This window comes from Pinus tabuliformis, chromosome Q, assembly GCF_031772625.1.
Source record: "Pinus tabuliformis cultivar Carrire ecotype Pingquan chromosome Q, CPIR1, whole genome shotgun sequence".
NCBI classification, from domain to species: Eukaryota; Viridiplantae; Streptophyta; class Pinopsida; order Pinales; family Pinaceae; genus Pinus; species Pinus tabuliformis.
The window spans coordinates 735,814,302-735,835,878 of NC_142296.1; the positions used below are offsets into that span (position 1 = coordinate 735,814,302).

At 40.8% G+C, this 21,577-nt stretch overlaps 1 protein-coding gene across 4 annotated transcripts in view; it reads left to right on the forward strand.

Moving 5' to 3' along the window:
• Positions 1 to 21,577, forward strand: part of LOC149221640 (Pseudouridine synthase family protein) — a 318,019-nt gene that overhangs the window by 77,811 nt on the left and 218,631 nt on the right. For 3 of the 4 annotated variants that reach the window (XM_089385163.1, XM_089385165.1, XM_089385166.1), the window contains exons 4-5: positions 12,629 to 12,752; positions 12,949 to 13,072. In XM_089385163.1, coding sequence (XP_089241289.1) covers positions 12,629 to 12,752; positions 12,949 to 13,072 — 248 coding nt within the window. The remainder of the gene's footprint in view (positions 1 to 12,628; positions 12,753 to 12,948; positions 13,073 to 21,577) is intronic. The other variant, XM_089385164.1, reaches the window with a different exon arrangement.

The window sequence follows — 21,577 nt, forward strand, 5'->3', positions numbered from 1 at the left end:
GTGTATACTGGAGGAGAAACAATTATATGCTAAAATGTCCAAGTGCGAGTTTGGATTGACAAAGATGTTATTCCTTGGACAAGTGATTGGTGAGGATGGAGTACGGGTACATCAGGAGAAGATTAGGCCATTCCTGGATTGGCATACGCCCAGGAATGTGACAAAGTTATGGGGATTCTTGGGCATTTGCACATATTACGGATGGTTTCTGAAGGCATTTTCCTAGCTATCAACACCCGTCACGGATTTGACGAAGAAAGGGGCATTCAAGTGGACAGAGGCTGCACAGAAGGCTTTTGAGTGCCTCAAGAGGGTGATGAGTAGTTGTGCTATTTTGGCCCTACCTGTTTTTTCACAGTTATTTGTTCTAGAGTGCGATGCATCTGGAGAGGGCGTTAGAGCAATTCTGACACAGGGAGGCAACCCTATAACATTTGAGAATTGAAAATTGTAGCCACATGAGAGATTGTACTCCATTTATGACAAGGAGATGTTGGCAGTTATGCATTTTTTGGCCAAGTTTCGACAATACTTGGTGGGGAACAGGTTCAAGGTGATGACTAACCACAACAATCTTCAATTTTTCTTGGAGCAACAAAATGTTCAAGAGAGGCAGTGAAAATGGGTCAGCAAGAACCAAGCATATGACTTCAAGATTGAGTATGTCAAGGGCCGTTGAGATTTGTAGCTTGGGAGGTACTCCAAACCCTAGGCTAGTGGGTTTTGAAGGAATGGGCACACAAGTATGGCTTGTGGGCTTAGAACCCAAGCCTATGGGATTTGCACCCAAGCATGTGGGAGTGAATTTGTGATGAGATTTGATGATATAAGTGATGGAGACGATAGAGGATTTCAAGAGCAACCAGAGGCATCGAAAATCATCGAAATTCGAGTTGTAGAACTTCAGATATTAATTTTTAAAGTAAACTGTGGGCAGATTGTCTAGAGAAGTCAGGTTGGCGTTGACATGAGGTGACTCCTTGTTGGGCTAGACATTGCCCTAGAAGAAAATATAAAGAGAGGACTTGTGTGAGGTTATTTGGCTCAATCCTTGAGCACCAAAGGAGCTCACATAAGGAGAAAGAGATCTCTGTTGGGCCACAGATTAGAAGGTAGATTATAGTGAAGAAGAAGAGGGCTAGTTGAGCATCTTCATGGCTATTTGGGAGCCAAGATGATCTGCAGTAAGGTTTGAGTTGTTTGAGGTAGAGTCTGGGCTTGTTTGGTACATGATTCCTTCATAAACAAGGAGCCAAAGTCTTGTTTGATTGCAGGTAGGAGCTGAGGTTTGAGGTGGCATGGTGTGGGAGGCCAAGGGCTAGTTTGCAGGCCTACTCAAACTGCCACATATCCAGACAAGGGACCAAGATCTAAGGAGTGCCAGACGACGTATTATGTCATGTCCCTTCTCAAATACATTTGTAACATGGTGCTGCTACACAAGTTTGCACAATTTTGGCTAAGGAAGAGAACACATCATTTTCGACATATGGACTTAGGCAATTCGACTTTATTTGGTTGCTAGTGGAATGTGGGGGCCACCCACATGGGAGTTCGAATTGGCCCATTCGAATAGCTTGGAGGGAAAGTCAAATAGGTGGTTGGAGGGGCCCACCCACACGGGAGTTCGAATGGGCCCATTCAAATAGCTTGGAGGGAAAGTCGAAGAGGTGGATGGAGGGGCCCACATGAGGCTAGGGAGGCCTAAGGAGTTATACGGAGGGAGCAACTCTCATTTTGGATTCATTCTTACACCTTGCAATCAAAATTACTTGACTGTTCGCTTTGTTGTTTAGCTGAATAAACCGACTGTTTAGCCTTGAATCTCTCAAGCGAGAGATTCAACCTCTACTTCAGGGGATCATCTATGCCCGCCCTAGACAGGCAGTTCCATAAGTATTTCAGGAGTTCCGGGAGTATGTTACAACACTACCATTCAGCCACAACAGGGAGTGCGTATTGCTGGCTTGCTGGAGAATACGCAGGGGGGAGTTTGGAGCTATCCGTGATCAAGCATTTGCTGGGAGAGTTAGAGGATTGGGAGAGCAACAAAGGGCCAACCTTTTTTGTGATTTTCAGAGCCAGCATAGTCAACATCCCAGCAGTTCGAATTACTGGGCTTGGGGACAGCGCAGAGGTTTAGTCCAACAATTTCCTGGAGCTAAGGAGCAGGTGACATAGGTCAGAAGCCCATCTGAGAAGTTAGGGGATTGATAGCGGAGGTCAGCCTAACACTTTGGGTCCATTTCCTGGAGGATTTACAGGTAGATTCCAGCAGGTTGAGTTTGGCAGTTGTAGCTGAAGCTGGGCTCCAAGAGGGGGTCGAATTTCCAAAGTCTAAACCAACCAAATTCCTTTCTGAGTTTTTCTGGATTTTGGGCAAGGATCACACTCCTAATTTTATAGAAATTTCTGGACTTTATAAAGTGAAAGTGACTTTAGACATAAAGTACAATGTGGGTACTTTATTTAATGGATGAGTTAAAAAATAGAAAGTGAGAATTAAGTGCACATTTATTCTCATCCCTTGATCTAAATGAATCTGAGCCATTAGATCTTAGGGTTGCCCAAAAGTCGTTTAGGGAAACAAAAGGGGGTAAAGAAAAGAGAGACTGCATTCATTCTTCATGAGCAGATTGGAGAAAGGAGGCTAAGAGCTGGAGAAAAGTTCTAAAGGAGAAATTTGTTGCAGCAAGCTGAAGGAGTGATTTCTGGGCAAAGCTGGGCACATAAATCGAGGCATAGAAGACAACATAAGGTACAATACGAACATCATTTAATTTTGTGAGTTGCATGCCGTTTGAGAGAAGTTTTTGATTCTTTTTTTTTTGAAAAATCCGTATAGTATAGTCCTGTTAATTTTAGGCAACAATGGTATGTTCTATGCTTTAGAGCAATTTTACTTAAATTTCTTAGTTAGCCCAGTATCAATATCCAGATTAGCAATCACATCAACATGATAGTAAAATGCAGATAGAACATAAACGTAAACAGTAGAAGACAAGCTAAGGCAAGAGGACACAAGATGTGGCACCAACCAGGTACAAACCCCAATGTGGGTAAACCCTTGATCAAATCTTCTTTTAGTCTTCAATAGTTCAATAGAGAGAGATAGTACAATTTACGAATCTGATAATTTATAACAACAACAAAAGAGCCCTAACCAGAAAAGTCAACATGGCAGATTTGACCCTCAGCAAATCGGTCAACTTCAGTCAACTTCAACCTCCAAACAACAAGATAAAACAACCCTCAAAACAGTCAAATTCAACCCAGTCAAAGTCTAGTTAAACAACCCACCTGCGGTCAACCCTAGCTGCAGTCAACGTTGGTCAACTATTGGTCAAACTATCCAGAAATTCGGTCCTCTGAAATTTCGGCCTCCTAAAATTTAGGCCTATTGAAATTTCGCTCTTCTGAAATTTCGGATGTGTGGGGAGAGAGAGGCTCAGAAATCTGTACCCAATCAATGAGGAGAGAGAGAGAGAAGTGTGAAGATGAGTGTATCCAAATGAGGCTAAGTCACCTTCTATTTATATGCAACGTTGAGGATGAATAGACATGACTGTTGGGCTTCTGAGCCTACATAAGTTTGCTGGCCGACCTTGACAATTTGACCATAATGAAAATAAATTCATAACTTCATTTGTACATGTCAGAATCGGATGATCTTTAGATCAATCCTATACCTCTCGGAGAGAGGAATCCAAGAAAAATATCAACTATCATAAATAAGATGACCCATGTGGAGTTTGGCCCTAGTTGCCAATTTTAACAAGTCTGTACAGTCCTTATCTGTACAGTACATATTTTCGGCTTCAAGTGGGCACGAAAATCGAGGCAAAGTGCGCATAGTTTTCAAGGCGTTTTGGACTGAAGAGATAAGTTGTATTTTGCTGTTTTGTTTTGTTTGCAAATGTATTTTTCCTGAACTTGAAAGATAAATAAATTTGAAGAGCTCTCTAACAGGTTTTCCCCGGAGAAGATTGAAGGGGTTTTGCCTGGGTCTAAGTTGACCAAAAATCTGTGTGTATTTTTATGTGTGTTGCTGGTCTGTTTATGTCCATATTTATTTTCAGCATGTGTTGACAGTCCCATGTGTTTTAATCTGAAAATTTCATTTCCAGAATTCTATATGTTGAATGTATGTTTATGGGAAAGGGCATTTAACTGAATGAGAGTGATAAGGTGAAATTAAAACCGGGTTGGGATTGCAGGAAAATTTTTAGTCATCAAATTTCAACAACTCCAGTATCGTGAAAAACAACAAGGGCAAGCAGAACATAGTGGCTGATGGACTATCACAGAGGCCCGCGACACTCTCATTGATGGATATCACGCAAGATTAGAAGGCGCAACTATTATTGGAGTACTCCAAGGTTCGACTAGCATGCGAGATATTGGATGGTACTCATAGGGATGACAGGTACCGGGTGATGGATGAGGTTATTTACTAAGAGGACATGATTTACTTGGTGCCAGGCTCACAATCGAGGAAGAATATCTTGCGCGAAGCTCATAATTCACCATTGGCAGGGCACCAAGGGTTCTACAAGACATACAAGACTCTTAGGGAGCGTTTCACTTGGTGGGGTCTTAAGGAGGATGTTCTGAGGCATATCAGGGAGTGCGATGTTTCCCAAATGAACAAGGGAGAGCACACTCATCCATCTGGTCTACTACAACCTCTCCCTATTCTCGTGAGAAAATGGGAGAGCATATCGATGGACTTCATTATTGGGTTGCCCACAGTTCAAGGCCGAGATTGCATATATGTGGTGGTAGACAAATTGACAAAATTCACCCACTTTTTCGCCATTCCAGCCATATATTTGGCCTCACAAGTGGCCGAGTTTTTTTTTTGGGAGGTGTTTAGGCTGCATGGGCTTCTTAGTATAATTGTTAGTGTCCGAGACAATAGATTCATGGGAGGATTTTGGCAGGAGCTATTTCGCCTTGTGGGTACAAAGCTTACAATCAACACAAGCTACCATCCCTAGACAAACAGACATATGGAGAGCGTGAATGAGTGGCTGGAGGGCTACTTGCGCAGCTATGTGACTAGGAAATAGAGAGCGTGGGTGAACTGGCTGCACCTCAGGGAGTATTGCTACAACACCACTCATCATATGTCCATAGGTATGTCATCCTTTCGTTTTTTATATGGTTATGATGCCCTGACTTTTGCTGATATGATCTTTGGAGACAGCAGGGCCTTAGGCACCAAGGATTGGATACAAGAAAGTCACGATATCCTTAGAGCCCTCAAGGATAATTTGCAGGTTGCTCAAAACCAACAGAAGTTGTATGCAAACAGGGGTAGAGTTGGGTGACATTTTGAGGTGGGGGACCTGGTTTTCTTTAGACCTTAGCAACGTTGCACGAAGCAGGGACTTTTTTGGAAGCAAGGACGCGGAAGCATCATTTCCCAAAAATTTGGGAAGTGAAGCGTCTACTATATATATATATTTATATTTATTTGCATTTATATGCAAAAATAATATCCCAAATACCAAATTAGTTGTAGAAGACATGAAAACATATATATTTTTACATAAATCAAGATAAATATGGCATCCATGATTCCATTGTACATCAATGATTAAATATTCGGGCATCAACCATCTAGATTCTAGCAATTACAAACATACATCAAATTTTTAAGCATATTATAAAGCATAAAACATTTAGAAGATATTCAAGTAACTTATCTAGTAAGTGAGTAACTGTCAACAATAGTCATGTCCAAAATTCAAATAATAATGTTTACAAAATAAGCCACTTCGCCACCACCAAGACTCAAGTACACACTGAACTAGGAAGAGTAAGACAAAAAAGTTCCAATTCACAACAAGCCTACAAGCCTAATCTATGACAAAAGTAGTAAATTTTGAATATATCTACTAATCTCTTCTCCTTCCACCACGAACAGTACGCGGGCCTCCACGTGGTGGAAATGAAGAAGATGTTGGTTGTGGAAGTTGTGGCACTGAAATTGATGAAAACGAAGCTGTTGCTGTTGCTGTTGAAGCATGGAACCTGGGAACCAAGGGACCAGATGGGGGTGGCATCACAACTCGATCATCATCATCCTGGATAAGAGCATCCTCTAATTGCTCTAATCTCAACACTCCATCCTCCAAATTGGGCTCCTCTGGATTTTTGCCCCAAACCTTAAGGTCTTCATTAGTCTTTGCCTCATCACAGTAACGGGACAACAATCGCAAGTTGTAGTGAACATAAACCAAGCTCTCTGCTCGGTCTAAATTTAACTTGTTCCTTTTAACACTGTGGATGAAAGAATAAGAGCTCCAACACCTCTATGCAGAAGAAGTGTTTACCACCTGTGATAGCACCCGCAATGCCAAAGTTTGTAGAAGTGGAGTAGCACCTCCATGCATGTGCATCACTCAAGAGAAGAAAAAGTCTCTCGATCTCTAATTGCATGCATGCTCCCAAATGGACTAGTGCTAAGCGTATAGTTGCTCAACTGTTTCCGTACCATGGTGTATAGTATTTAGGTGTTAGAACATATGCTAAGGCATGCAATGGAAAGTTTAGCATATCCCATCGTTTTTCCACCTCTGCACGAATATAATTGTACAAGGTGATGTCTCTAGTCTAAGCAATGTCTTTAATCTGCCCCATGCTATCCATTTGCTCATACACCTCCCCAATTATTGGCCGATCTGAATCTGGAAACTTGATCATGTAATAAATTGGTTTGGTGAATTGCAAAACATATTTAATCTGTGACCAAAATAACATGTCAAGAATAGTGCCCTTGGCTATATTAGCACCATCTCTATTAGTGTTAATTTCCTCCCATGATTCAAAGCTCACTACATTAGTTAAAGCTTGTCGCACCTTCACTAGGCGTCTAAAGATGAGGTAATAACTTGCAAATCTTGTTTTTATAAGTTTAAGCAACTGTGACTTGGAGTATGTAAAGCCCGAATTGGGCAATTTAACCAGAGAACTTATTCTAAAACTTGTAACTGCATAATGTTAACCAAATAGTGTAAAGCCCTATTTTTGAAACTTTAACCAGACAGTAACTGAAATTTTAAAGAAGAATTTAAATTTCAGGAGAATACCTAGTAATCGGTTGAAGGTGTTGTTGTTCCCGCTAATGCAGTTACCAAACTGTCCTTTACCTCCCAGGCTATCCAAGGTCTACCTGTATGGTCTCCAGATCTAGAAGACAAATCTTGTGGCCCCCGTGCCCAAATTTCCAAGAATAATCAGGCTCAATATCTGACTCTATTAGAAATTCTTGTCCCTCTCTGCAAGACTCGCCCCCAAAATCCTCCCCTTTTTTTCATCTCATCCCATTGCTTATATGCTTAACTCCACCATCTCTCAATCTCCTCGCTGTCAGCCTCCTTCCACCGTTTCCTCATTCCTCTTCGTTGTCACCTCCACAATATTCTCGACCCTTCTTTGTTTTTGGATAGAGGCGGTTGAAATGAATCTAATAAATGGTTTATTTATTTAGTTTAAGATTTAATAATATTTTATTATATTTAATTTCTAATGTAACTAAATTATTTTATTTATAGATTTTAAACAAATTGCTCTATTTAATGTCTAAATAAATAATTTTATTTACTTTAATTAAATATAAAATTAAGTAGAATTAGTATATATCTCATTACCTTTATCATTCATATATATATATATATATATATATTTTGATTTAAAGGATTAATCATATATATGTAGGTATGTAAGGGTGGTTCATATATCAGGGCTCCACTCAATATGTTTATTTAGGAATTTATTTCGATACTCAATTCATCAACTTAAATTTAGACTTTCCCTAATATTAGCCAGTATATATACTAGTGCACTACATGCAGTTCATGCATACGTAGCTATCATATGGATGTCCCATATGCATGTTAATATTCACATTCTGTTTGTAATTATAGGTGGGTCATTACAGAGTAAGTGCCATAAAAGTATTTTACTCTTATATGCACTGTGATAAATTTAATGAGTTGCTTCCCTCTCTTGTAAAGTTCATTAATCGATCTACATTCTTTATGCTTCACAAGGTTCAATGTGTGCACCAAGCACCCAGACCAAAAGATGTGTGGATGAGTACGCTCAATAACTTTTCCTGTTGCCTTACAATTTGCTGCATTATCAGTGATCATTTGAACCACATTATTAGGACCAACATCTTTGATTGATTGCAATAGAGATTTGCAATGTTTTGGAAAGTTGCACTGGTAAGGAGTCATGACATGTAATAAATACTGCACCACTAGCAGAAACACCAAGAACATTTATCAAATGTTGGTTTCTAATATTTGTACACCCATTTAACACAATGCATACCCCACAATCCACCCACTCATTTGTAAAACGTGTCAAAGCTCTTTCAACCTTTGCTTTTTCTCTGTTTAATAACACTGTTCTAGCTTTCTCATAGTTGGGGCTCTTGTATCCTTTTGGGGCTTCATTGATGGCCTTAACAATATCATGCCAATAGGGAGAGCGAAGCACATTGAATGGTACATCGCAAACACAAAGAAATTGAACTATCATCCATCCACATCATCCCTCCCAACATTACGGAAATCCCCTATTGTTCTTCTACCTCTAGAGGTTGCAAAAGTACCATGAGGAGATGAGCTACCAAATCTAGAGGTTGCATTTGATTCAGACTGAGTTTTTTGTTTTTGTTTTTCTATTGTGCAACCTCCTCTATTTGGATGTTTTTTCGTCTTTGTTCAGTTGAAACATTTGGGCAAATTTGTATCCCCACGACACCATTTTTTTCATCACTATCCAACACCCCACAAAGATGCCTCCTCACATGGGTATATGAACCATTGTATAGTTTTCCTCCATGACAACCATGAGGGCACACAAACTTGTAGCTTCCACCACCTTTTCCACCTTCAAGTTTGGTCACATACTTCCACAAGGGTGTCAATTCAACTTTCCCCTCTAGTGTTTCAATGTTTTCTTCAAGTTCATTCCCTTCCTCTTCAAACGCTTCCTCCTCATCATACATTGGGTCACTCATATGGAGACCCCTATCCTCTTGTTCATCTTCCCTTTTATTCCTACTCTCCCTTGCCATCATGAAAACCAAAAGTGGAATAATACATAAAAGCCAAAAGAACACCATCTTGGAATATGAATATAGGTGGTGGACAACCTGCAATTAAATGAGAAAGAAGAAAAAATGGGAAAGAGTAGGAAAGGGAGGAGAAAAAAAACAAAAAACAATGACATAAAAATGAGAGAGTTTGGGGTTTGCACTTACCTCTTTAGCTCTTGTAGATGGAAGCCCTTCTTTACTCCTCCAAGTTCCTCCTCCTTCACTGCTCCTAGCTCCTCCTTCTTCACTCCTCCAAGCTCTCCTCAAGTCTCTCTTCTCCAAGCACTCCAAAAACACAAGTGTGAGGAAATGAGAGGAGAAAAGGAGTTTTATTCCCCTCATTCTTTTCCCTAACCCAAGCTAAACCTACCCCAACCACAATTTAAAAAAAAATGAATATTGTGGGTTTGCCCAGCGGAACCGGCCAACAGCCCACGGAATCACTCTGGATGCTCGCCCAGACTCTGCTTCGATTCGTGGTAGATCCATGAGGTGATCTGGCCCAGGAGTGGCAACTCAGGCTTATAGAACCACGGATCAAGCCGAACTGTTCCCACAGTCACAGAATTGTTTTTTGCCCTGATCCGCAGTTCCAGATTTCAGAGCCATGGTTCCGGGGCCGGATCGCCCACAAATCCGTATAGGTTGCGAATCCGGGCTTTGATCCGCCGGGGGGGGGGGGGTTTCGTGCAACACTGGAGTTCAACCATACAAGCAATCCACGCTGAAGTAGAAGGGGGCTAAAAAGCTCAAGCCCCGTTTTTATGGGCCATAGAGGGTGATCCAGAGGGTAGGAGGTAGCTTATGGGTTGGAGCTCCCACCAGGGAGCAAGGTGCACATTGTATTTCATGTGTCCTGCTTGAAAAAGGCCTTGGGACAACAGGGGATAGTTACAACGCATGGATGATGAGGGGCACTTGGTTTTGGTGCCGGAGGCTATTTTATAGGAGAGGAAAAGAAAGCTCAGGAATAGGACAATCAGGGAGTTCCTTGTCAGATGAAAGGACTTACTTGAGGAGGATGCCACTTGGGAGGGAGAGCAGATTTTGCAGCACCCAACATTGCAGTTGCTTGAGGACAAACAACATTTGGGAGGGGAGGACTGTCATGTCTCCAACAATTAATTTTGTTAAAGGAGAATTCCCAATTTTGCAATTTTGGCAGTTGATAAACATTTTTGGTGATTGGACTTAGGAAAAAGGGGGTCTGAAGGCTTGAATTAATTTTTGCAAAAGGAGGAAGGCCAACTTAGGAGAAAGTGAAAAATTAAAAATTCGCTGGGTTGTGGGGGCCACCCAAAGAGGGAAATCGAACCCTTAGGAGGAATTCGAACCACAAGAAGAGGAAGGCACAAGGAGTTCGAACTAGCGGGCCCACAAGGAAGAGAAGGGGCAACAATTATAAATAGGAGAAGCAAACTCATTTTGGGGGTTCCTTGATTGTTCATTTTCAGTTTTCGAGTTTGCTTGAGCTGTTTAGCCAAATCAACTGGCGCTAAGCTGCTGCTTAGCACAGGGATTTCCAAGCGGAAATCCCAACTCTGTTTCGGTGAACCAAAAGTGTCACCCTAAGAGAGAATTTGGAGCTGAGAGGAGGGCCAAACACCAGCTATTGGGAGCTCATTTCACCATTTGTTCAGCCAGTGCGTGTTACTGGGAGGACGCAGTAGCAGAAATTCGTGGTGCTAGGAGGAGGAGATTTCCGGGGAGCTACACTTGAGAAATTTGCAGGGAATTTCCTTGAAGAAGGACGAGTCATCTTGGAGAATTGCAGAGCTGGAGATTGCTGATCCTTTGAGGGCCAAAATTGTCTCTTCTAGTTCCTGCGCAGGGGTTATTTCTGGGTGAAATTGCAGAGCAGAATTGGAGCTGGATTCGTGCTGGAGAGTGGCAGGAATTTCACTCTCTATTCCGGAGATATTCTTCAGGAAATTGTCCAGCCATATGAGGGAGGACTTGGAGCAGAGTTGCAGCAATTTTCTGGGTGGGACGTAGAGCCAGGGAGCCGGGAAATTTGCACAATTTTGGGTAATTCTGGGAGGTCAGAACTAGCCCAAAATATTTCTGGGTTTGGTTGTTTTGGGACTGAAGAGCCCAGTCTTAATTTTTCAGAATTTTTGGAGTGGTTTTGAGGCCCCAAATCACAGTTTGTCTCAAGCAGCAGCAGCAGAAATTTCTGAACAGAGCGTACAGCCAGTGAGCTCATTTCAGCATGCAGATTCCTTCATGTTCACAACAGACTTGCATGCTTGCTTTAGCAAGTCTAGGTGCACTCATTCCACTTCATTTTGTACCATATTTTCATTGAAAATCTAATAAAATGGCTCAGCTCTGTTATTTCTGCTAAATGGTGTTCTAACTAAATTTGCATGTGTGGAGTTTCAGATTTGCATGCCCTATTTTATTGCTGTAGTTAGTTCATGTTGATGATATTCACTGTATTTCTCTAGTTAGAGTATTACAATTTACAGGGATGTTCAATGTTTGTTTTGTTTTCTTATCTTACACCAGAGGTGCACATTCTTTCGCTCACTGCCACTGTATTCAATCGCTTTGTTTAGAAGGGTCAATGGGACAGCTGCTAAATGCCTAGGATCTCCTCTTATTTTCTTAGCTCAAAATACTTAAGTGATGAATTGTCTGCTACATACTGTTTCAATCTCTTTGGAACCTGTAAATTTATTTCATCTGATTCAACTGGCTATGGTTTTGATGAGGAGATGACATGCAACAGTCCACAGATATTCTTTCACTTACTTTCTTTGAAAAAGAAGGTTCATCCTACATTGTTCTGGTTCATGCCCCTTCAAGTCATATGTTTGCCACTTCACCTTCTAGTTGCATGAATCTTGAATTTGGTTCCATGAATCAAGGTGAGAAGGCAATGTTCAACTTCATTAGTTGCAATATTAAGATTTTGGTATCTCTTTTTCATAAACCAAATGTGCTTGACCAATCTTTTGTTTAAATTATATGATGATTGCTGATGGTTGTGCTTGCATTGATATCAATTTTAATGCAATAAAATATCCTGAAGGTTGTGTATTGCTTTTCATTTTTCATCTTATATTTCCAAAAAAATGATTGCTGATGGTTGTGCTTGCATTGATGTCAATTTTAATGCAATAAAATATCCTGAAGGTTGTGTATTGCTTTTCATTTTTCATCTTATATTTCCAAAAAAGTGAGAGCTGAGATATTTGTTTGCAATTTTCTCATATTTTTCAGGTGCAGAATTGTCATTTTTATAATTTGTTCTTTTATTCAAGATTCACAAAACTTTGCAATTGAATTGCACCTTATCTTTTTATTTAAACTTATTCAACATGCACTGCTATGTAACCCATGGCATTACAGTTGCATTTTAGGTTTGGATTTGGGTCATTAGGTGATTATGTTTACTTGAGCATTGGATTGAGACTCGGAGATATGTCTGGGATGCAGTCATGATAGCTTTCCTATGCAAAATGATTCAGAGAAATGAATTTAATGATTCTTCTTTTGGAGTAGCAGGCTGTACATAAAAAAAAAATATGGATCAGAAAACTGGTTTAAGGATGTTATGGTTACAGGCTGTCTTTCTGTGAAGGATGCTTTGAAGTTGTCACTGACCAAATCACTGGAAGACCTACTGGTATATCATTTTATAATTTCTGGTAGGAATCTATGCTGTCATGATAATATGATATATCATCTCTAATTGTAATGCATCATCTCAATGGTTTAGGAAAGTTAATTGTTTGATGTTAATACTATAATGTGAATGATAAGGGACAGACCATATTCTCACATTATCTACTGTACATGTTCTGAGCTTCAAATACATGCAGGGAAGAAATTCAGACACAAATTCATCTTTTCGAATTGCTTTGGTTTACAAGCATATGGAAGCATCAATAGAACTTGACTTTGTTCATGGTTCAAAGGAAAATAATCTAAAACGAAGAAAAGCAGGTATGACTCAGTTTCTTGGCAATATTTTACACCATTGTTTTTGAGCCAAATTCAGTTAATTCTTGCGAAGAATCTCCACATAGTTTCATGTCTAAGTTCTAACATATCCTGGGACATACTATTAAGTTTCAGAGGCTCTGGTCAAAATTAAATTGTGAGATGCCTCTGTCAATGAACATGTAACAAAATTCGTAAATGTTTAGATATTCCTCATGTTGGAAGAAGAAAGCTGTCAAGTCATTAAAGTTATCAATAGTGGGCTATCAATGTCTGAATAGTGCATTAAACTAGGTACAATGTACTTGATTAAATTTTATTAGGATCTGTGAATAGGAAAATACAACTGGGAAGCTACACTTATGTTTGGAAAAGTGTGATTCTCCTAATTTCTCCTGATTCCGTAGTTCTTGTTGGCTGATGATATTTATTTATAACAGCTTTAAGCACTTAAAATGCAATTACCCTGCATAAAAAAGTAACATGGAAATGGTGACACAATAATGCATCCTAAAAACATTATAGGACAACATGATTGAAGAAGAGTGAATTTTTTGTAAGGAGTACAAAAATTTAGTAGTAGTATGGCCCGCTCACTTATAAGTTTTGGCAGCTGTGCCACTTGGTTAATGTAACTGTATTGCACTTGATGAGGTAGCTGACCTGCTCTTTGTAGAAGCCACATTACATGTTTGTCACAACTGCACTGCATTTATTACAGCACTGATCTAGAAATGAATGCACATAGGTTAGTACAAGTGGAGGTGACGCGGTCTTTTTTTCCCATTATGACGGTGCTTCTCTCTCCTTAGTGCACAATTCCTCTTTATAATTACAACCATCTCAGTCATAATTTCTGTAACAGACTCCCATGTGATTAAGCCTTTGTGGGCACATTTACATACTGTACTATTTATGTCTGTTTCACACCTTCACACTTATATTTTAGCAACTTAGTTTTTGGGCTAAAATATGACATCTCATTTTGTCCTGATGGAGTTGTCATTATCATTGGAAAACAATATAGTGGAAGTCTTAATTAGGGGTAGCAGTATTACAAATTTCATCTAATTTCAAATAACATCTATAAATTACTTGTATTGTTACCTCTCATGTCAATAGGGCTACCTATAATTTTTTTTGCAGCATATTTCACCACCATTGTAGGCCCAATGTCACAAGTCAAAAACATTGTAACAACCATGTGAGGCTTTGTATTAGGCATCCTAGGGCTGTGTATTAATGTCTGTATCTTGTTGTGTTGGTTGGACCATGGTCGGTTCCTTGTAGTTCCTGGGGACCCCTTAGGTGGGCTTACTTGAGGACTCATGGTTTTATGGGAGCTTGCTTTTGTAGGGGTGATCACCAACAGGGTTGCGGGGGAGCCCCCCCCGGTCGCTCCCGCTCCCAATTCCCGCTCTAAGTGGGAGCGGCTTCGGAGCGCTCTCCCTAAAAAAAAGGCTCTCTGCCTTTTTGGGAGCGTTTAGCCTTTTTTGCGATTTTTTTTTCAAAAAAAACAAATAAGTTTTGAGTGGGGCAACTTAATGATCAAGCCTATGGCCCTAGTATTGATATGCGATTCATGGTAATGTTAAATTCTTAAAGTAAAAGGAATTCTCCTTCCTTTTACTTAAATTTTTAACATTACCATGAAATGACTCAAGATGTTTGAGAGTGGTTCCGACCTCATTGGATTTCATATGGAGAAAGTAGAATTTTAGATTTCATTCAAAATCCAGTAGACTTATCAGTTTTTCAGGATTTCAGGATTGGGGGATTGCAATGTTTCCATTGAATTTTGTCATGTATTAGGATATGGAACTCGTATTTAATCAAGAGCACCAATCGCTCTATGTACCTTGATGTTAGTTACATTGGTTGTCGAACTCCTTTATCATGACCCTCCTAAAAATGTACGCATCACTCAAACAAAATCTTGACTTGACATGCTATGCTTTTTCTATCTTATGTTAATGCTTAGAGGGTGATATTAATGACAAAGATCCCTATACAGATCTAGAGGTAATGGCAAAGATGCCTCTGGATATTAATGCTTAGAGGATGATATTAATGACAAAGATACTGATTTTCGAACAAGACTAAAAAATTAGACATTTCTCGTGGTGGCAAGAGGCCCAAGCTTAAGCAATAGATAATAGATTTACTTGTATTTTCTAGTTTCTAGTAGTTTTTATAACTATTGACTCTTTCATATTTATTATGATATTTTTTTAAACAATATATGACAATTTAAGCTTGAAGTTTGAAGTTGGCTATTATAATTCATTAGTAATGAATTATGAATATGATGCTTCATGAAAGTTGAAAGTTGTTTCATTTCATTTCATTTTATATCATTTCATTTCATGTTAGATATTATTTGTTGTAATGGTTACACTTAGCTTACAAGTACAACTTTGGTGATCAATGATGATAAATGTTATATATTGAATTTTGAAAGCTTGAAATTTTAATCTTGATGAATCATGAGACTCAATATGTTGTATGTTACTAACTTGTGGACGTGGTTGATGAAGATTATAACTTCTAGATGATTGTTTTTTTTTTCTAAATAAGACTAAATCTATTAATGGAACAAAAAATAATAATACATGGAGGCACCGGCCTCTGCAGAACCTGTCTCAGATTTTACCATGTTTTAACAGACAGTAACTGAAAAAAGACTGCCCTCAAGGGGAAACCAGTCCAAAATTCACTGTATGAGCTGCCCACGCAGGGGAACCAGCCTATAATAACCTTGTAGAAGAGTTTTTTGAACCAAACAAACAAAATTGACCCCAATTGACAGCAATTACAACAAAAAAAACTTCAAAAAGTACCCCTAAGATGGTGACCGGGTGACTAAAAAACCTGAAAAAAGACCTTGGCCTGCTAGGTGTCAGCAGGTGGCAGAGGTTCCTCCACAATGAGACACCTGTAGGCATCCATATCTTCTTCGTCTTGCTGTTGTCCGCTCGTCGTGGCTTCCATCTTCGCATTGTCGCCTAGAGTGCTCGTCGTGGCTTCCATCTTCGCATTGCCGCCTGGAGTGTTGTGTACCTGAGCTGCGTCCGTCTGGTTCAGAGCTTCACCATGAGTTCTGCGAGTCCCTGAGCTGCTACCATGAGTTTTTCGCCTGCTGGTGCGGTCCTGTCCTGAATGATGCGTGCCGGGATGACAGTGCTCTGTGGCTCCTCTCTGAAGGCAACAAAAATGGTAGCAATAATACACGGGTGCTCCAAAGTGCACCGAAACTGGAACTGGGTAGAATGGCAGGGATTCATCGTCGGGACAGAGTCATCAGAAGGTTGTTGGGCTTCCTCATCACGCCTATAGCCAGCCATCTGGGCATGCCCCCGGCCACTGCGGTGAGCAGCAGATGAGGGCGAGGAGGAATCCGTAGGAGTAGAGTCAGAGAGGGACAACGAGGGAGGGCGAGTGGCTCTGCCTCTACTGCTACCCCTTCTACATCTCATCCTGTGCCGCAAACGAGGCATATTTTCCTGGTAAGTATTGGTTCGACGGGTGCTTGGAGGAGCAGGAGGAGGGATGGAATGGCTCGTGGAGGCAGGAGAGTGGGGAATTCGATTACCAGAAGCAGAATTCAGGGCCGAAGCAGTAGCTCTGAAACAACAGAACAGGTTGTGCGAGAAGTGGGCACCTTCGACCATTTCAATGCAACAGAGGATCTGGCACCTTCTCCCCGTAGTCATTCGAGAGCTCGGCTCTACAGCAGCAGGGAGGCAGTTACAGGCTAGAGGAGGCAGAATGGGGGGAAGGCGATCCGAATTCTCCATCTTATGGATCAGAGTGAGGTATCCTCGGCCTTCACCCAGCATTAAATTTTTTCCACTTTCAGACAGCATTAAAACACCATTAATTGTGGCGGTGGGCGTCTTGGTTGCAGCGTGGGTGGCCATGTGGCCACGCCACTTGCCAGCCCGGATGAGCTGCGTTGTACTAGCGCTATTAATCACCCACATCTGGGAGTTCTGCATCTCTCTGCACCAGATTGATGCATTCCTGTAAATGAGAGCTGTCATTTAAAATGTCAAGCGAGCCAACGTTTAGAACTCGATCACTATCCACCCCTAGATTTTCCAGGAGATCCGCCACTTTATTGCCTTCCCTTTTGATATGTTGGAATGTGATTGCTCTATTGGTTAAGAGCCATTTTTCAATGAGCTCTAAATGTGCCGCTAATCTCCAGCTGCTGGCTACCTTGTGGGCATGTGTACCTTGCAGGATGTGATTGACTATGGTGATAAGGATTTGTGAGTCTCCTTCAATTATTATAGGAAAAAAACCATGCTTCTGAGCTAAGCACAGTCCCTGCCATAGTCCTTCTAATTCCACTGAGTTGTTTGTGTCCCATCCTATTGATCCATAGAAAATCAAGAGAGGTGTGCCTTCATAATCCCTGAAGATTCCTCCATAGCCTGCCTTACCTGGGTTGCCTTTAGAGGCTCCATCAAAATTTAATTGTATCATTCCTTGGGAAGGAGGTTGCCATTGACTTGGAGCATTGGAATTTTGAGAGATGTTGCTAGAGTGCTCGTGGGTCTGGGAAATACAAAGATGCCAATTCTCCCATATGTTCTTCTCCTGAGGAAGGGTAGGTAAGTCCTCTTCATGCCAATTTTGAAGGGCCAAGGTCTCCTATAGATTGTTGCAAAAATTATGCCATATGATATCTAGAGGAGTACATTGATTCTTAAAAATGCGCCTGTTTCTTTCTTTCCATAAAGTCCATACAAGTAGGCCTGGAATAATTTTCCATAGAGAGTTTAGCAACCTGCTCTTGTAAGGCTCGATTGTCTAGTTTCTAATGGTGTTTGTGATATCCTCTGTTACTCTGCCCCTCTTTTGACATCTGAATTCAATTTTTTCCCATAGTTTATTGGCAAGATGGCATGTGTCCATGAGATGCTGGATTGTCTCTTCCTGTTGGTTACAATTGGGGCATCGAGAGGGCCCATGGAAGCTTTTCTTCCTTAGATTGTCCCAGGTGAGAATCCTTTTTTGACATAGCAGCCATAGAAACATTGAGATTTTGGGCCAAATGACCGGAGACCAGATTTTGTCCCACATTGGGTCTTTTCCATCCTGATAACCAATCAAGAGATTGTACACCTCCTTTGTAGTGAAAGTCCCACGTGGTGTGTATCCCCATCGCAGGATATCCTTCTTGTCTGAGAATTGGATTTTCCTGTTCATGAGTTCTGTGTCAAGCTCATTATGGATTTGCTTTGTTCCTTGTTGAATTATTTGTGCCGCATTTAGCCATTGCCTATATCCTTGATTGAGGCCTGGAGTCCAATGCTGATTGACTGTTTCCTCCTGTTGTGTTTCCCAATCCTCTGTATGTGGAGGTTTAAATAAATTGCTGAGCCGTGGTCTTTGTTGCCAGGAGTCCACCCAGAACCTAGCATTATTGCCTCTCTGATTTCCCAAAAACTGTGCTTCTGTATCATGTTGCTATGTTGTTTTGCTGCATTCCAGATTAGTGATCCCTTTTCAGTGGGAAGAAGTCTGATTAATTCGTCTGGTGGCCTGTTATTTGCATATTTGGCAGTCCATAGTGTTGCCCAAGGTGTGTGTGGCGCTGATAGCCATTTCCACCATATCCTTGCTCCCATAACAACATTGCTATGTTGAGGATCACGGAGACCCGCCCCTCCATATTTTTTAGGAAGGCAAACAATCGTCCATTTAACCAATGCCCATTTTCTATTTTGGCCTGAGGATCCCCATAGAAAGTTACGTTGCAAGTTTTTGATTCTTTTAAGCACCCATTTTGGTGCTGCTAACATAGAGAAAAGATAAAGAGGCATCGATTGTAAAACGACCTTAACCAACACCATACGACTGGCCATATTAAGGGCTCTATAGGTCCAGGAGGAAAGGTGGGCTTCAAGCTTTTCGAGGAGCAAATGCCATGAGGCATGTTTAATAGCTGATTCAGTCAATAGGGCGCCTAAATACTTTGAGGGAAGAGAGGCTTTAGAGAATCCAAGGATGCGAGATATAGAGGATTGAGTGGATGGGGGGGTGTGAAAAAAGAAAATTTGGGATTTTGCAGTATTGATGCTGGCTCCAGAAGCTTCTGAGTATTCATCAAGCAGAGATTTGAATTTAAAAGCTTCTTGAACTGAAGGGTGCCCAAATAGCATGTTGTCATCTACAAATTGTTGATGAGTGATGGCTGGGGATTCATGGATAGAGATGCCTCTGATCTGCTGAGTATGAAGAGAATTCTTTATTAGACGTCCTAGCCCTTCAGCCATTAACACAAAAAGAAAGGGAGATAGAGGGTCTCCTTGGCGAATGCCTCTTGAGGGGTGGAAAGGACGAGAGGGAATACCATTTACTAAAATGGAGAAAAAAGTAGAGGAGACCATACTCATAACCCATCTGACCCAGGTAGGAGAGAAACCAAAGGCAGTAAGCATTCTTTGCATGTAAATCCAGCTTAATTTGTCAAAAGCTTTTGAGAGATCAATTTTGAGAAGCATACCTGCTTTTTTCTGTGCTTTAAAGAATGGATGATCTCATGAGTGAGGATGATGCCGTCAATAATTTGCCATCCTTCTACGTATCTCGATTGTTCTGGCGATATTAGTAGGGGAAGCAACGGTTTCAGGCAGGAGGCTATGACTTTGGATATGACTTTGTAGATAACATTGCAGAGAGCTATTGGCCTAAATTTGTCCGGAGTCATAGAATGCTCTTCTTTAGGTATGAGTGCAATAAAGGTGGCATTTAGAGATGGAAGCATCCAATGCAAAGTTCTAGATTCTTCCACAACCTGCCAAACATCCACTTTGATGAGATCCCAGAATTTATGAAAGAAGTTGGAGGTAAATCCATCTGGTCCAGGAGCTTTCCCCTCTTTGAGTTGATTCATTGCTATTTCAACTTCCAATAGAGTAACCGTCTAAGGAGTAATTGATTATGTTCTTCCGTGATAATTTTAGGGATATGTTGGAGAATCCTTTCTATTGTTGGTTGTCTGTTGATTTGTGGTTCCTGATGAACGCTTTTGAAATGCTGTAGTATTTCTCTTTCAATATCCTCGTGTTGTTCCATCCTTTCTCCTTGCTGATTCTGAATTTGTGAGATGTTGTTGTGCATTCTTCTTTGAATGGTGGTGCGGTGAAAGAATTTTGTGTTCCTCTCTCCCTCTTTTAGCCATTTTACTCTGGATTTCTGCCTCCAGAGGATCTCTTCTTGCTTTCTTCTTTCATCCAGTTGCTTCTGTAGGTTTTGTTCTTTTTCGATCAAAGTTTCTGTCCTTCCGTCAGTTATTATTGTTTGCTGAATTTCCATCATTTCTTGTGCTAAAGCTCTTTGGGCTTGAAAGATATTTCCAAAGGTCATTTGATTCCATTGCTTGATATGTGCTTTGAGATGTTTAAGCCATTGTTGAAATTGATACATTTTTTATCCTTCTGGGGGTTTGAAACTTTTCCAAATGGAGGTGACCATATTACTGAAATCCGGGTGGGTAAGCCAAAATGCTTCAAAGCGGAAGGGTCTCCTTGTGGAGTTGCCGGGTCTTTGCCATTGCAGAGATATGGGCCAGTGATCTGACCCCGAAAGCGGCAAGATTGAGGCAGTAAAATCTCCTCCTACATGAATTGTATTGTCAGATAACAAGAAGCGATCCAGCCTCGAGGCAATTTGCTGCGAGCCTAATATTTTATTGTTCCAGGTGTAAATTCCGTTGTTAAAAGTAGATCGAAGAGCCAGTTATTTTGTATGAAGTCCTTGAAGTGGCTGCTTTCCATATCTAGTCTGATCCGTCCTCCATTCTGTTCTGCAAGCTTAATGATCATATTGAAGTCACCCTCTGCAATCCAGAGAGGATGGGCTCTGGTGGAATTGATCCTTGCAATTGTGCTCAACAATGCTAGTTTGTTCGCAGCATCCTAAGGGAAATAGACATTGGTGAGATGTCCATGAATATTGGTCCTGATAATATGAAAAGTTGCTTGAATGAGATTATGATTCGCATGAAATCAGTGAGCGAAATAGCTTGTGTATCCCATGCTATTGCCAATCTGCCTGAAGCTTCTGAAGCGTCCACTGCCACTGACTGGCTTCCTGGCCAGGCTTTTGCGAGAATGGTGTCGATGGTATTGTTGTTACATTTTGTTTATTGCATGAAGAAAATGTGAGGTTTCTCCTGTTGTATCATGTTTTTGATCATTGTGTATTTCACAGGGCTGTTTAACCCTCTTAAGTTTCAAGATGTGAGCTTCATGTTTCAAGATTGGGTAGCGGCCTGTAGTACTTTGTTATCTTGGAATATCTTCCTGACTCCACCAATATTTTCCCGATGATGATGGTTCTTTGCAGATCTGTGTTTCTTCCTCGTTTCTTGGTATCTTTGGGGAGGTTTTTTCCATCCCATTGATTGCCCGGTTGAATCCTTAGAGTTCGCTGCTGATATGCTCTAGAGAGCATTACCTCCAAACTTTCTAGTTGTCTATCCGGGATTTTATC